Source organism: Delphinus delphis, chromosome 10 (genome assembly GCF_949987515.2).
Source record: "Delphinus delphis chromosome 10, mDelDel1.2, whole genome shotgun sequence".
NCBI lineage: Eukaryota > Metazoa > Chordata > Mammalia > Artiodactyla > Delphinidae > Delphinus > Delphinus delphis.
The window spans coordinates 33250542-33266022 of record NC_082692.2 but is presented as its reverse complement, the minus strand read 5'-3'; the positions used below and the strand labels follow the sequence as shown (position 1 = coordinate 33266022).

The window sequence follows — 15481 nt, the reverse complement described above, 5'->3', positions numbered from 1 at the left end:
ATCTGTAAATGCTTGGCATAATGTATGGTGGTTATCATAATAAGCATGCTACATGTTTTCTCATCTAAATTAAATTTTGCAACCACTGTTGGTTTTGCATGTTTTCTCATCTAAATTAAATTTTGCAACACCGTAAGGTGTTATCCTCACCTTAGAGATACTCTGAAGTCCTTTCCAGCTGGTTTTTAAACAGTACAGCACACAAGCATCTGCTGTATCATCAAATTTGTTCTGCCATCTGGTAATAGCTGTCAACTGAAAAAAAAAAAGCACAATCTGAAAGTCGAGAGTTATGTTTTATTTAGTGGACAAAACTGAGGACTTAAGCTCGGGACACAGCATCTCAGATAACTCTGAGAGACTGCTCCGAAGAGGCAAGGGGGAGAGCCAGGATATACAGAGGTTTTTGCAATAAGGACCAGGTATTCGGAACATCAAAAGATTACCATTAATTAAAGAAAACCAGGTGTCTCGAGTTAAGGAATTCTGCACTTTTCTAAGTATGGGGAGATGCAAGTTTGGGCTCACTGAAATCATTCCTTTGATACGCACTTCAGCTATCTGGGGGCAGTATCTTGTGCTTCTCATCCTGAGTCTCCTCAGGGTGCACTGTCAGGGTGGCTGTAACGTGACGGCTTGATGGCTGCAACATCCTTTGTTTACTGATATGGCAGGCAATGTTCTTCATTCACATAGCTAGTATTTATTGAATGTCTATTATCTGCCTGGTACTGTGTGAGGTGCTTTACAAGTTACCTAATTCAATACTTCAACCTTCATAAGTTTTATTTCCTACATTTTACTAATGAGTAAACTGAAGCTCTGAGAGGGTTAAACCCCTTGCCTGTTTATAGCAGTTAGTGGGTTTGAACTCTTATCTGACTCAGGCCTGTTTTCTCTACTCGGCTACTCATGAATGTTGCAGTAAAGCTAATTTAATAGTGTAAGAAAGGAAGAAGGGTAGCTGACAAACAGAAATGTTACAAAAATACTGATTTAAAATAATTGCTTTATGTATTCACTGTGGCATATCTAAGTGGCCAAAGGACATATAATTCTCTTTGAAAGCATCAAAACTAGGCACTGAACGAGTTTAATCTGTAGAGTCTACCAATAATTTAAAACAGACCTTTACACTATTTTATTTAATATGAAAAGAAACTATACTTCAGATCAGAGAAAATAACAGTGAACTCAGGGCTTCACCTCAATAAAAAACCGTCTCACTTCCTACCTGCCTTCTGCCTTCCTGACATCAGGTCTACTTTTCTCACTACCGCCCGTCACCACCATGAACAGAAAGTTGAGACTTGGGCATTAATTCTAACTTTCAGAACATACATTTTACTCAGGAGATCCAATTAAAAAACAAACAAAAAGACCCTTCTCAGTCTATCAGAATAAAGAAATCACCTAGTTTATATCAAGTAGGCCTCAAATACGCCAAGTACTTATGTCAAGGAAATACCATTAATTTTTGTTGTGTGTGTAGTTTATCTGTATTTATCTTAAAACAAGATTTTAATATATAATTGGAAGTGCTAAGTAATCTGGTTTAGAGACTACTTTAGTCTGAAAACAGCTGGAAGTGGATGTACACCTTTAAAAGAGAGCCACTGGAGGCGAGTATGCAGAAGTCATCCTATTATAATAAAGTGATTGACACTGTCTGTAAAAAAAGCACAAAAAAAGGATTAGATGTGGATCTACATTTTTGAAGAATTATTTCTTTCGAAATGAAAATGAGTCACAATGGCTGCTTTGCTAGATACAGTTAATTTTATACTGCTCTTGATTTATTGACTAGTTCTTAATCCTGAGGCTTATACCTGGGATAAACAGGCTTTAGGCATTTGTGAATGACACACTAGACAACTGAGCTGCAAACAGAATGAGGTCATGGGGCACAAGGCTGTAATTCTTTTCACGTTAATGACAGTAATGTAAGTCTGATACATGAGCAGTGTGCATTCAGAACACTCATACCTGATAGCAGGTCGGGAAAAGAGAACAGGGACTCTAGTTTAAGGGTGGAAAACTGAGAAGTCATAACTACCCCAAAGATATGAAGGAAACCACAAAAGACATGGGCCGGATTCTGCTGTCAAAAGGAAACGTATCACTCCCTTGGGGTTGATACACCAACAACCTCAGCCCACTGTCATCTTGCCTCTTTCAGAGCTTTTTAACTACTATTTAATTTTATGGAAAAGTAGACATCCCCAAACAAAAAGAGTGCTATTCACCAAAAGAAAGAGGTCTTATCAGCATGGAACTTAATAAGGGAAAAGTATTTATTTGTGCCTTGCACAATTTTTGAAAGCTGTTATTGCTATTCAATTTTTGGTATTTACTATAGTGCTGGGCGCAAAGTCAACAAAAGAAAAGCTTATTGAATAAATGAATTATAGGATGAATGAAACGATACAGTAATTTCTTGAGAGCTGAAATTCCATTATAGTGACCCTTCTAGGCGGCCCTGAAAGGGTTCGGGCTACAGAAGAATTCGGCACATGCCACAAACGTGCTTGATCTGCTATAAAGTATATCAATTTTCAAGAATGTAATACTTTACATCAGGTAAAACCTGGAGGTCACCACCCCCAAACTAGCATATGTCAGCCTGCACTGAGGTAAATATCAAAAACTTTAACTGCTCAGTGTTAAATTAACCAAAGTTTCCTTCTAGGTTCCTCAAAAGAAAGAAATGCGTGTAAGGAATATTTGAAACACTTTTAGATGAATGAAATGATACAAATCACAATCAGTGCAAACTAATACTTGAACAACAGTGGAATAACAAAACATGAATCTGACCGTTTTGGTACAGAGTGGTCCAAACGGTTTGCTCACATTTGTTAAAATCCGAACTGAAACAATGACATGTATAAAAGAATAGGTAAAGTGGTTCCTGCACAATAGTCTGGTGTATCGTAAACTTCCAATCCCTGCTTTCTACTGATCAGGCCGTGCGGCCTCAGGAGAGCAGTCAGGGTGACTTGAAACTGTCTTCACTGGAGACTCCCTCCACCTGACATGCTCACTTCACATCCCAGCACAAGTGGTCACTTTGAGACTTTATGACTTGCTTTCTTCTTCCTCTGGTATCGTTTCCCAGATTGGCTTCTTGATGTGTTCTGGTAACTGTTCTAATTTTGTCTAAAGAGAGAAAAACAAAATTATAATATAATGTGGACTTAACTCTTCAGCCACAAATGGAATTTATTCATTCTGTTCCCTCAAGTCCTCTTGACTTTTTTCTTTTACCCTCTCATCTTGTTGTAGGGCTTTGAAACAGAGAAGAAAACTCGATAGTAGATAAACACTCTCACATACATAATCTATTTGCTCCTCAGTGATCTCCAGGGACCACCAATCAACGTGGAACCCGTGTCTAGACAACTGCTAAGAGGGAGGGAGGCATCAGAGGTGGCTCCAGGAGGACATGGGCTGCGGGGACAGCATTCTGTTGAGCTGCGCCCTGCATGGCAGGTGTAGTCCCCCAACTACTGTGGCAACTCTGCCTCCAGGTCCTCCCCTCCACCCAGTGGGCTGGAATCAGGCAGCAATGTATCAACACAACAATACACATCTCCCTCCAAAGAGGCAGAAATTCAAGTCATACCTTTGTAACTTCCATGGCAACTCCTTCAGGTAAGTTTCGCTGAATATATTCCAAGTAGACATCTGCTGTACTCCCAGTGAGATGTTCTAACTAAAATTTCAAACGTGAAATTGATTCATGCTATGCTGGTTAAAGCAGAAATTTTGAGGGTTTTTTTTTTTTTTTTTCTGGTAAAAGCAGTAGAGTCTTTTCTTCATCTGTAAAATCTTACAGAATCCCAATTTAAAAGGAAAAAAGTGCAGATCCTCTGGTTGAACTGAATGAGGGGAGCACAGCCGCAATGTCCCCCTTCCTCCTAAATGCCTTAAAGCCAGGGTTCCATGGAACCCAGCTGGCAAGCACGGTATCAAAACAGTGTAAGAGTTTCACAAAACAACTCAAAACAAAAGGAAACAAAAGACTCAATTGTAAACTAGAGTTGGTATAAGATTTTGTGTGCTCCATGGCAAGGTGGACACAATTTTGGATTTTTCTTTTTCATTTAAGGGTAGGACTATGTCTTAATATTTGTAACTCTCAATGCCCAGTACAGAGCTTCTCATATAAAACATGCACAAGCACTTGTTTTAGTAACATTTACCAATCATTTACTATGAGATGAAATATTCTAAGTGCTCTAGATAAATATCTCATTTAATCCTCACACTAACTGTATGAAATTGGTACTGTTATTATTTCCAAATTAAAGATGAAGGACTTGAGGCACAGGTCACACAGCCAGTAAATGCCCGTACTTGGACCTGGCTGTCCAACTCCAAAGCCCATGCTTTCCCTTAACCACAAGACTGTGCTGACCTGGGAGGCTGCACAAATGAATGATAATTGACGAATGAAAAACCTTAATTCTGCCCATCATGGACATGGAGAATTCAGTGAGCATGTGAGAATAATTATTAGAGCTGTGTGAAAACGTAGCTAGAATTTTTGAAATATAAGCAAAATTATTCCAATGATAGCTTACTGTATAAAAATTAGTCAACATAATGTGCACTACTGAGTTAAAGTATGAACTACTCTGAAGGATGGCTTTACTTGAGTTTGATTTTCCTATCATGCTGCTTCTATAAACACAAAAAAACACTTACCTTCTCTACCACTATCCGGCATGGGCTGACTGAAAGGAAGTCTACTGGGCAAGGTTAAAGGAAAGTTATGATGTGCTAGTGTGAAATCTGGGGCATTTCAAAAAAATGCCTGAATGTCTGAAATAAACTCACCTCTAAACATCTGTAAAGTGTTCTCATTTCATACTGAACCCTGTGCTTCTTGAAAATATGCACTGATTTGAGAAGAGTAAATCGCTCTATTTTCCTTGGAGGTTCATGTCTGGAAAATTAATGGGCGAAGCAACATACTTAAGCTAAGTGATGTTAGAACCTGAGTCACTGATATCAAAGCATGATTCCACAATTTTGCAGGTCAGGCTCACGCCCAATTATAGGCGTTAACTACCATTTTACAGACTTCCATTCGTCAAGACTGTCATCTCTAACAACTGCTGTCATGAAGCTCCGGCTAAAATAAACCTGCAGACAGCAACAGGAACATTTGCCAGCGACCCAAAAACAAGCCTTGGCATGCAAGTGCACACACACATGCCTCCGGCTTTCACACCCTTGAGGTCTCACACTGACTAAACACATGAACTGAGAGGCGCAGCACCGTGGGCTGGACATGGTTGTAATGTCTGCCATGTATTACAGATACAGTGAAAAGCACAAAACCATGGTCTGTTACGGGAAATGTGTGAGTTCCTTCAGCTTTGCTAGAAGGCAAGACTGGCAAAGCTCCATATGGGCCTCGTTCAACATCAGAGAGAGCAGGTGACAAAACATAGGAGGTGGTTATACTTGACCCTGCAGTGACTTCAAGGCCATACGAAGCTCGCCTTGCTCATGCATCAAAGTATTGGGTGAACGGTGTTTCTTAAGGCAGATTTGAAACAGTGAATATAACAGCAAAGATACCAAATCCAAGAGGCCTGAAAGAATTGCTTGTTCACCTAATCCACCTCCCTGCCCCATGGAGATCCCAGACACGAGGGCTTCTTGGGCCTCCTAAGTCTATGCAGTTTCTAGAGAAAGGATTCCTTCATTTTCCTTGTTCACTCATTCTAGTATTTAAAAATTCTGGTAGACAGGAAGGGATGATCCTGCTTAGAATAATATAACAAACCTAATCTCTCCCCATCGTGAGTTTTTATCCCATTTTAAGAGCTCAGACCTAGCTGGGACTGGCAGCATTTTCCTGACTGATTGTGTTATAGCAGCTAACAGGTCAGATTAAGAAAGATCATACTTACACTTTAACAGAGATACCAAGTTCTTTAGCAGCAAGCGCCGCAAAATACTCATAACTGTCCAATACAGCCTTATCATGGCCTTTTACTAAAACTGACAGGCGCTTATATAACGTGTCTGGTTCATCAGAAACGGTTATCTGCAATTTTAAAATCAAAAAGAAAAGCTTCAGTCGTGGTTCCTCTAATATTTACAACTGGAAAATTTAACATATTATCCTCACCTGAACAACTTCAGAGTTTACTAATAAGTGGGGAGAAAAATGCTGAGTAACATCTTAACACAGCTTAAATATCTAGATACAACCACATTCAGACTCCACAGTGACCCTTAAGAATCACTTAAAATACAGTTTGAATCAAAAGGATTTTCAAGCAGCCTACAAAATCACCAACGGAACCTTCAAGCTTAATAGTTACTAAACCCCAAATATACAACAGGAAAGGATTCGGGGTTCTGTTAATAAAAGTAGCCTGGTCAGAAGACCTGGATTGAGAATTAAACTCTGCCACTTAAAGCTGAATAACAACGGGCAAGTAATATAATCTCACTGAACTTTAGTTTTCTCACATATAAATAGGACAATACTTGTGCTACAGCTCATGGTATTTCTGTCGGGAACAAATAAGAGAGCATGGATTTAAGTGCTTATAAGTTATAAAACATTGTTAAACAAAGGCGAGCTATTTCTATTCATATTCTTTTTATTAGGTTTGTCCATGTTTATTTTGCCTGCTCTAATAGAAAAATTACTCATTTCTAACTAAAATGTCATGACACTGACTGTACAAATAACTTCTACCTCTTCCACCCTAACACTTAAAGATCTTAGAAATGATGGGTTTGACGTTTCTGACTTTCTTCCAAGAGGTGAATTACCTTTACTTCATTCATCCATCAAACGAGTAATTTATATTACTAATCCAATGTTTCAGAGTTAAATTACTTTGCCCTTGAAAGGAGATCTACTTACTAACCAGGAAGCTAGATATTCACTCTCAATTACCCCAAATAGGGTTGTTGGAAGAATAGAGTCCACTGATATCCTATCTCTTAAGTTGAGGAACAAGAGAAGGGGAATATAGCCCTAAAATGTATAATCACTGGTCTCTACAGGGTTTTAAAGATAATTCTGAATCTGTTACAAATATTAAAAATCAAAAGATTCTGCACAAATATTTGAATTTCATTTAGTTTGGAAAATTCAGACAATCTGACATCACTAGGTCTAATTTCCCACATGGCAACAACTGGCTACAGTAAGTAGCAGCTATCTTGCTTATAAAGGGTACAGCCTGTCACTGTGCCCACCCTGTTACCGTTCCTTACAGGCCTGGCCTACGCAGGCATCTGAGCTGGAGACCTGGGGTTTATATATGCTATGAAGTGAAAACACTGAACCAGCAGGCCATTAGGTATAACACAATTCCACTCTGGTGCTCATGGTGTGCACAGATGATTATATACAGACAAAGGTCTAGAAGGATACGTACCAAACTGTTAAAGGGGATTATTTTTGAGGGGTGGGGCTGGAAGCATTTGGAATTTAAAAAATTACAAATTATAGTTTGTAGTTTTAGGATTTAAAAAAACTACAAATAAAAAAAAATTAAAAAAATTAAAAAAATTAAAAAAAACTACAAATAATACAAAAACTGGGTTGATGAAATCATGGCTTTCACTTAAAGGAAACAAGGTTACACAGCTGCTCCTGGATTTTCTCTACTTGTGATAATGCTCTCTCTCACAATAAAGCACTGTTCACTGTTCAATAAAGACGTGAAGCCTACCACCACAACCAACAAATTCCATAATATAATACCAAGTATTCAGCGTCATTAATTATGACAACGCTGTACACTATGCTGAGCTAAAAGCAAAAGACTACTCATCCCCACAGTTATTTGGGGTAAATACTTTATTCGATTAGCTCTTACCTTAATAGCCTGAAAGCAACCATGAGCACTCAGGGACATCTGTGAATACTTTTCTCAGGTGCACTGTGCACCTGCCAGTATTCCAGAACAAATTTTTTTATTCATAAAGTGTTTGGGAAACAGCCCCAAATGAAATAATGAGGAAAATTTATTGCTAATGTAGCTTCTTATGCCAAGAAATAGGGAGTGCATACCGTAGGCTTGGTCAAATCCTTGGGAACATCAACGTGTAGGTTTGAAAACTGTACCCACTTCATATTGGTGCTGCTATGTGCGGAAACAAAGAGAAACCTAAGTAAAACAGCACAAGTGCCCATTTTCTTATTCAATTTAGCACATCCAATTATATACTTACAGAAGAAGGCCACCATTTTTGGCTGTACTGCTCCTAGAACTGCATACAGAAAAATTCCTCGAACCCTTAAAAACAGGGGGATGTGTTAGAATTAAAATCAATTCCCGAACCATTCATAGTTTCCATTAAAACCCAAAAGATGCAGGATGCTTCAAATAACAGGCTATCTCATTATTTTAGATGAAGATATTGGGGTAACTAAATTGCCAAGTTAGATTTCATTTAAAAAAAAGAGGACAGTGGTAGAGTTGATAATCAGAAAGGACTCTCAAAATACTAGATACTATATTTTTTAAAGCTCAGGAGCAAGAACTTTTTTTTTAAAATTAATTAATTTATTTTTGGCTGCGTTGGGTCTTTGTTGCTGCACACTGGCTTTCTCTAGTTGCGGCAAGCGAGGGCTACTCTTCGCTGTGGTGGCGGGCTTCTCATTGTGGTGGCTCCTCTTGTTGCGGAGCACGGGCTCTAGGCATGCGGACTCAGTAGTTGTGGCTCGCGGGCTCTAGAGCGCAGGCTCAGTAGTTGTGGCACATGGGCTTAGTTGCTCCGCGGCATGTGGGATCTTCCCAGACCAGGGCTCAAACTCGTGTCCCCTGCACTGGCAGGCAGATTCTTAACCACTGCACCACCACGGAAGCCCAGGAACAAGAACTTTTGTAAAAAAACAATTCTCACATTAACAGCTATGAATTAAATATGCAGACATCAAGGAAGAAAACATGTGACTTCATTTTCCCATTTTTTTTTACAGATTAAATATATTTCAACATAATACTTCTTTTACTTAAATATTTTCAAGCATTAAAAAAAAGCGTCTTTATAATTTAATTTATGGAGCTGGAATAAGAATTCTAAAGTACCCTTCTTTGAAGCTTTCATACACCTTTTCCAGCATATTTATTTCTTGGCTTGGGTGAGACAACTAGTTTATAAACGTCTAATTTTATAAGTAAGTTGAAATACACATTGGAATTTACACCCATCTTATATACCACTACTGTGCCTCATACTGCAACAATACAGCGTTTCCAAATCCTTACTGTCAGCTCCCCCTGGTGGAACAAAATTTCTAGTTGTAGGAAACCTATGGTACTGTATGTAATACACATTTGCCACCCGTTTTTTTCTTAAGCTTTCCCAAGATTTAAAAGTGTAAACTGAGAAACTGGAAGCTCAACAGGATCCTGAAAAATACTTTAAAGATGAGAATAACAGTTTAGTACAAATAAAACTTAATTAGAACAACAGAGGGTCACCTATGTTTAAAAAAAAAAAAGTATTCTTAGCTAATTATCCTTCTTCTACTCTTCACCCAAGATGGAAGCATATCAAAACTTTCACAGTCTCTCTTGGATCAAGGGAGAAAAGCAAAAAGAAGAAAGGAAATCAAGCACAATACAAGGTAGTAAGAGGTATGTGCCATTTTCCACACATAATCACAGAGGAAATTCCCTCCCCACATTTATACCCCTAAGCCCACAATCCAGTTGTGTAGAAGGCCCACAGGTCTAAGGAATATGACACTTCCCAGGCATCTTCTCCCAGTATAAACCCCCTGCTTTTAAAAAGTTGGAGCCTAAAGTGCTATTACACCCACAAACTAACCTTAAGAAGTTCTTAAGTTTTCCTTCCTTTTTTTTGCTTTCTTTTTTTTGAGGGTGTGGAGCCTGTTCTGGGTAAGTGCGTCTTAAAATAGTTCAAAATTTCAACCACTAACAGCGCCTGATTTAATAACGGTGGTTCTCAAAGTGTGGTCTAAGGACTTCTGAGGGGCTCCTGAGACACCTTCAGAAGGGGCCCGGGAGACTAAACTTATTTTCATAGTAACAGTAAGGTGTAATTTGCAACTTTCCCACTCTATTCTCTCACCAGTGTACAGTGAAGTTTTCCAGAGCCTGCAGGACGTGTGATATAAAAACAGATTGCAGAAGCAGCTATGAGAGCCAAACTGCCTTCTATTAAGCCAGACATTAAAGAGATTTGCAAAAACGTAAAATATTGCTACACTTCTCTCTCAATTTGTTTGGGAAAATATGGTTGTTTCCCATAAAAACGTTAATTATGTTAACATGTAATGAGTTTATTAGTGTTATTTTTAAGTGAACAAGCACTTTTAAGATTCTCGGTTGTATTTTCTAATAAGCTAAAAATTGATAGCTAAACCCCACAAAAACCAAAGCTCTTCGGAGTCCTCAACCATTTTTAGAGTGTAAAGAAAGGGGTGCTGAGGCCAAATAACTTAAGAACCGCCGCTTAAATTTTTGCTTTTTCTCCAAAGAACCGAGCAGAGGATATCTAACCCACTCCTCTGACTTCAGCGATTCTCATCTAAATCTCAGAAACCCGGGTATCCGTAAAGTATCTCAATCTGGTTCCGTGCGAAGCGTCTAAAATCTCGTGCCACCTAATTTTCGCGAGGTCAACCTTCTTGACTTCTCTGAGCCTCAGTTTATTTCGCAAACGTGAAAGGCAGGGTCTGGAACATTCGCTATTCAATATCCTTTCCAGCCCTGACAGTCTACGATTTTTCTAGTTCCTGTCTTTGCCCTGACTCATTAACTTACGTTTTATCCTATGAGAGAATTCGAGATAAAATCAGCCCTTTTCTCGCCACCTTCCTGCAAACAACGGGCCGTGCGGAATAAATATCGCGGAAAGCTCCAGATGTTAAGAATGACAGGTGGCAGCCAGACGTAATGGTAACTGTCCTTGGGCCAGTTACCCAAGGACCGCCTAGTCCCCCCAGCGCGTCCCCCCAGCGCACCTCATACCTGCCAGAGACGCCGTCCAAGGGGCCCAAACGCCGTCCGCGCCGCCATCTTGCCGATTCCGCTTCCCCGGATCGCTTCCGGGGTCACAGAGGAGTCCGACCATAGAGTTCTGCAAAAGGAGAGAGTGTACCCTTGTGTTCCGGCACCGGAACAACCATAGAGACGCGATTCCACGCGCTCCGAGGGTGGGACTGTGAATGTAGCCGGCTTCCTTCCGGTCGCAACCTGACCTGTACGCCGTCTTGTAATAGTTTCACCTCGTATCTAGTTACCGAGTTCTGTCAGCGCTTTCCTTTTCAAATCGTGTTTGTCCTTTGCGGTTCCTGTTTTGTTGGATGCAAACACAACAAACACATGCTTGGAAAAAATATGAGTAATATATTGACACTGGTTATCTGAGTAGTGGATGAATGGTTGATGTTTTTTCCTATTATAACGGAGCAAAGGGCTTGTGTGCCTGTGGCTCGCAGAAAGCCAAACTGACAGCGGGAGTTCGTATCCGAGTAAGGATTTATTACAGGGCGCCAAGCAAGGGAGTAGGAGACAAGCCTCAGATCCACTCCAACTTGGTATTTGAGTTAGGGGTTTTTTGTTTGTTTTTTAAAGGAGAAGATCAAAGAGACTGGGATTAATCACCTTGTGACATTTCTGAATTGTAGTTTTGGAAGTCACAGTGTCTCTGTTTTAGGATTCCCTGGCCAGGTGGTCCATGACTCGGGATCTGTTACCTCATCTTGCCCTGGAGAAACAACCTGAGTTTGTACTTGAATGGTGATAGCTATAACAGCAATAGCCTTGGCAGGCTGCCCATGTCCTTTTCAGAATCAGGCTCCCTCTGTCAATTGTGACATTCAGAGTTGGCTGGTCTCTCTTAGCCAGTGGAGTTTTCCTATAGCTCTCCAACTCCGTTGCTGCTTTGAAGCATCAGTCTCTCCTCTGGGATGGCTCCTCAGCCTGCCTCTGCCCCCTTGAGCAGCCTTATCTGGGTGAGGGTTCTGCAGCTGCCAGTGACGGTGACCTTAACAGCTTGCAAACAACTTTTCCCTATGTCACCTAATCTGATCCTCACAAGAAGACGTGTATCTTGTCCTAATTTAATAGGTGAGGATACTGAGGCTCAGAGATGAAATGACTCATTCAAAGTCATATGGGTGAGTTAGTTACAGCTGAACCAATAACCATCTTCAAAATCCTAGTTCAGTGACTTTTCCACCCCTGCAGCACCCCTGGTGCTGACTTTGTAATAAGGTCCAGTTCTACTAAGTAGAACTCTTAGTAGTCTCTTTTGGATGTGAGGCATAGGGGTCCCCATTTCCCCACGCTCCTGCAAGAAAAGGAGTTTGTTTTTTATTTTTAAAGACATGTATGGCCTGAACTGCTCCTGCAATTGGAAAAGTGGGCTCAAAGCAGCCTTAGGGACTGGATGCCCTCTCCACCCCTAAGGCCAAACATGGTCTCTTTATTGATGGGCTTTCTCTGCTTACAAATAGTTGGTGCTCCCTCAGAATTCTGCATGCTGCCTTTGGCTCACCAAGTTTCTCCATTCATACTCTCAAATGTGGGAATTGGATTTGGTCCCCTCATTTTCCGGGGCTAAATCATGTCATGTGTCATCAAATGGACTATGGGCCTAATAGCTTGGGGTCAGGTGCTGGCCCTGGTCCAATTAGCTGGGGGTAAGGTGGGAGTCATTGTGAGGGGCAAACTCGGGTTTTGCCAACAGTGGGGCTGTGGACAGAGCCCTTTGGTATGGTGTGTGGGCATGGACAGTGTGGAGGGTTTTTTTGACATGTAAACGTTCTTAGTTTATTAGCCTGGACAGTGTTCTAAAGCTTGGCCAGTCCATTATGGGTCTTTTCCCTACGAACTAAGCCTTCAAACCTCTGAACTAGTGTAAATGAGCCGGAGATCAAGTTGATGCAAGTCCACCTTGCTTTATATCCAGGAAAAATAAAAGTGTGTGCATCAAACATTCCTGAGTTATATCATACTTTGATTGCACCGGTTGTTCTGTTTTTTTTGTTTGTTTTTTGTTTGTTTTTTGCGGTACACGGGCCTCTCACTGTTGTGGCCTCTCCCGCTGCGGAGCAGAGGCTCCGGACGCGCAGGCTCTGCGGCCATGGCTCACGGGCCCAGCCGCTCCGCGGCATGTGGGATCCTCCTGGACCGGGGCACGAATCCGTGTTCCCTGCATCGGCAGGCAGACTCTCAACCACTGCGCCACCAGGGAAGCCCCCAGTTGTTCTGTTTTAAAAGACAGATCTTCTCACTTGATTGTGATGATTTCATGGTTATACACTTATCTCCAAACTCATCAAATTGTATACAATAAATATGTATAGCTTTTTATGTGTCAATCATACCTTAATAAAGTGGTTGGGGAAAAAAAAAAAAGAAATAGCAAGACTGCCAAAAATAAAATTACATAAGCAGAGGAAGTAAGGAAGTAATGACCCCAAACAGCCCAGAGATCCATGTTGTATGTTAAGGATATGTGTGCTGGAATGCAAATTTGGAAGCATGTATGGCTGCTTGGCCTTTACGACTCAAAGAGAAACATTAAACACTTCCCTTGCGGGGGGGTGTGGGAGGAGGACAGCTCTTTTCAAAAGATCCTCTCTCATATAAAGAAATAATCAGCCCTTTGGCTCTTTTATACAGGGATATCTGAGACCCAAAGATCACTATGGTTCACTTAGGAATATATTATTCAATTTCTTAACATGCCTTCCTAATTATGTTTTGTTTATACCAACATTAAAACTCAGCCTCAGTCCACAGCTGGCTGGCTGTAGCTGAGGAAGGTAGACTGGGAGTCTGTGGAATTCAGAATTGACTTTAGGTAAAGTCAAAAGAGGCTTTATTTACACACACACACACACGGATAAGCATACCTGGAAGATTAGAGAGATAATTAACAAATAGTTGCTGAGCACCTGTTATAAATTGCTGTGAATATGTGGGTGATGGTGAGATGGTTCAGTAATAATAATAAAGCATGACCTTTGCTCTTCCCAGTGATGGAACTGGATCTGTTCCCAGGCCCCTATATGTTTTTTCTAAGTATTAAATTCCTTGGCAGGCAGGCAGGAATGATGTCACAGTCATCTTTAGCTACTCAACTGCCCTGTGTATAATACAGCGTGGAATAGTGCCTGGTACGTGAGTAATGAATGAGACTAAGACAGTAGGAAAAAAGTCTTCAGATTGGACACCTGAGGCCCTGGAAGCAGAATTTAAATTTCCAACACTGGCTAAATGTAGTGTTTGTAAAGGAAGAGCTATTTTCTTTGGCACATGACTAACACTGCCCAAATTAAAAGTATAAAACCCCAAAAGAACAAAGGAGATCAAGATCTTGAACAGGTATGCCCTACTTAAATCAAATTCTGTATGAAATCCAGAATTTCAGATTTCTCCTGAACTTTGCTGTTGACCATTAAAAAGTAAACACACTTTGTAGAATTTGGAAATCCAGATTAGCAATGCCTATAAACCAGGGTGGGGCTTCCCTGGTGGCGCAGTGGTTGAGAGTCCGCCTGCCGATGCAGGGGACATGGGTTCGTGCCCGGTCCGGGAAGATCCCACATGCCACGGAGCGGCTGGGCCCGTGAGCCATGGCCACTGAGCCTGCGCTCCGCGACGGGAGAGGCCACAACAGTGAGAGGCCCGCGTACCGCAAAACAAAACAAACAAACAAAAAAATCCAGCGTGGACTGGATTTTGTTGGTGGTTCCCTGTGAGACAACCTGTGTGTAATACTGAGCTCCCTCAAACTGCATTGTGAGTAGTACGGGTTAGAGGCCATCAACCCTTCAAGTGGCTCATCCACAGCTTGAGAAGCAGAAATATTCATCTTGGCCTCCAGGGTAGAGGTGAGGGCATTTATATGAGCATTAAATCTGATCAGCATGGGCTTCCCTGGTGGCGCACTGGTTAAGAATCTGCCTGCCAATTCAGGGGACACAGGTTCGAGCCCTGGACGGGGAAGATCCCACATGCCACGGGGCAACTAAGCCTGTGTGCCACAACTACTGAGCCTGAGCTCTAGAGCCCGTGTGCCACAACTACTGAAGCCCTCGTGCCACAACTACTGAAGCCCGTGCACCTAGAGCCTGTGCTCTGCAACAAGAGAAGCCTCCACAATGAGAAGCCCGTGCAATGCAACGAAGAGTAGCCCCCTCCTCGCTACAACTAGAGAAAGCCCGCGCACAGTAATGAAGACCCAATGCGCCAAAAATAAATAAATAAATAAATATACAAAAAATCTAATCAGCAGCCCTCTAAACCGGTCTCCAGAAACAAACTAACGGTAAATTAGCATTGAGAAGTCATTTCAGCAGCTAGAAAGAAGGAATGTTTAAGCCAAATGAAACTCAAAAAGATAACATTTTATTTTCAGAGCAGCTGATGCAATATTGAATCAGGTTTTCACAAATAAATATGACAGTGTCTACTTGGTTACATCTCTGTTTGATGAATGCCTATCTGTA

The 15481-nt window shown here is 41.1% G+C and overlaps 1 protein-coding gene across 2 annotated transcripts; it reads right to left on the bottom strand.

The window, feature by feature from the left end:
• Positions 1 to 265: 265 nt before the first annotated feature.
• MRPS10 (mitochondrial ribosomal protein S10) lies at positions 266 to 11050 on the bottom strand. 2 transcript variants are annotated; one of them, XM_060021820.1, is made up of 7 exons: positions 10989 to 11050; positions 8218 to 8282; positions 8057 to 8129; positions 5928 to 6064; positions 4843 to 4951; positions 3626 to 3715; positions 266 to 3159 (listed from the first exon to the last, which is right to left on the bottom strand). In XM_060021820.1, the coding sequence occupies exons 1-7, from the start codon at positions 11034 to 11036 to the stop codon at positions 3079 to 3081; spliced, it is 603 nt and encodes a 200-aa protein (XP_059877803.1). In that variant the 5' UTR covers positions 11037 to 11050; the 3' UTR covers positions 266 to 3078. The 2 variants fall into 2 exon arrangements, with proteins under 2 accessions (XP_059877803.1, XP_059877804.1); XM_060021821.1 differs by having other exon boundaries at positions 8057 to 8126.
• Between the last annotated feature and the right edge of the window lie 4431 nt (positions 11051 to 15481).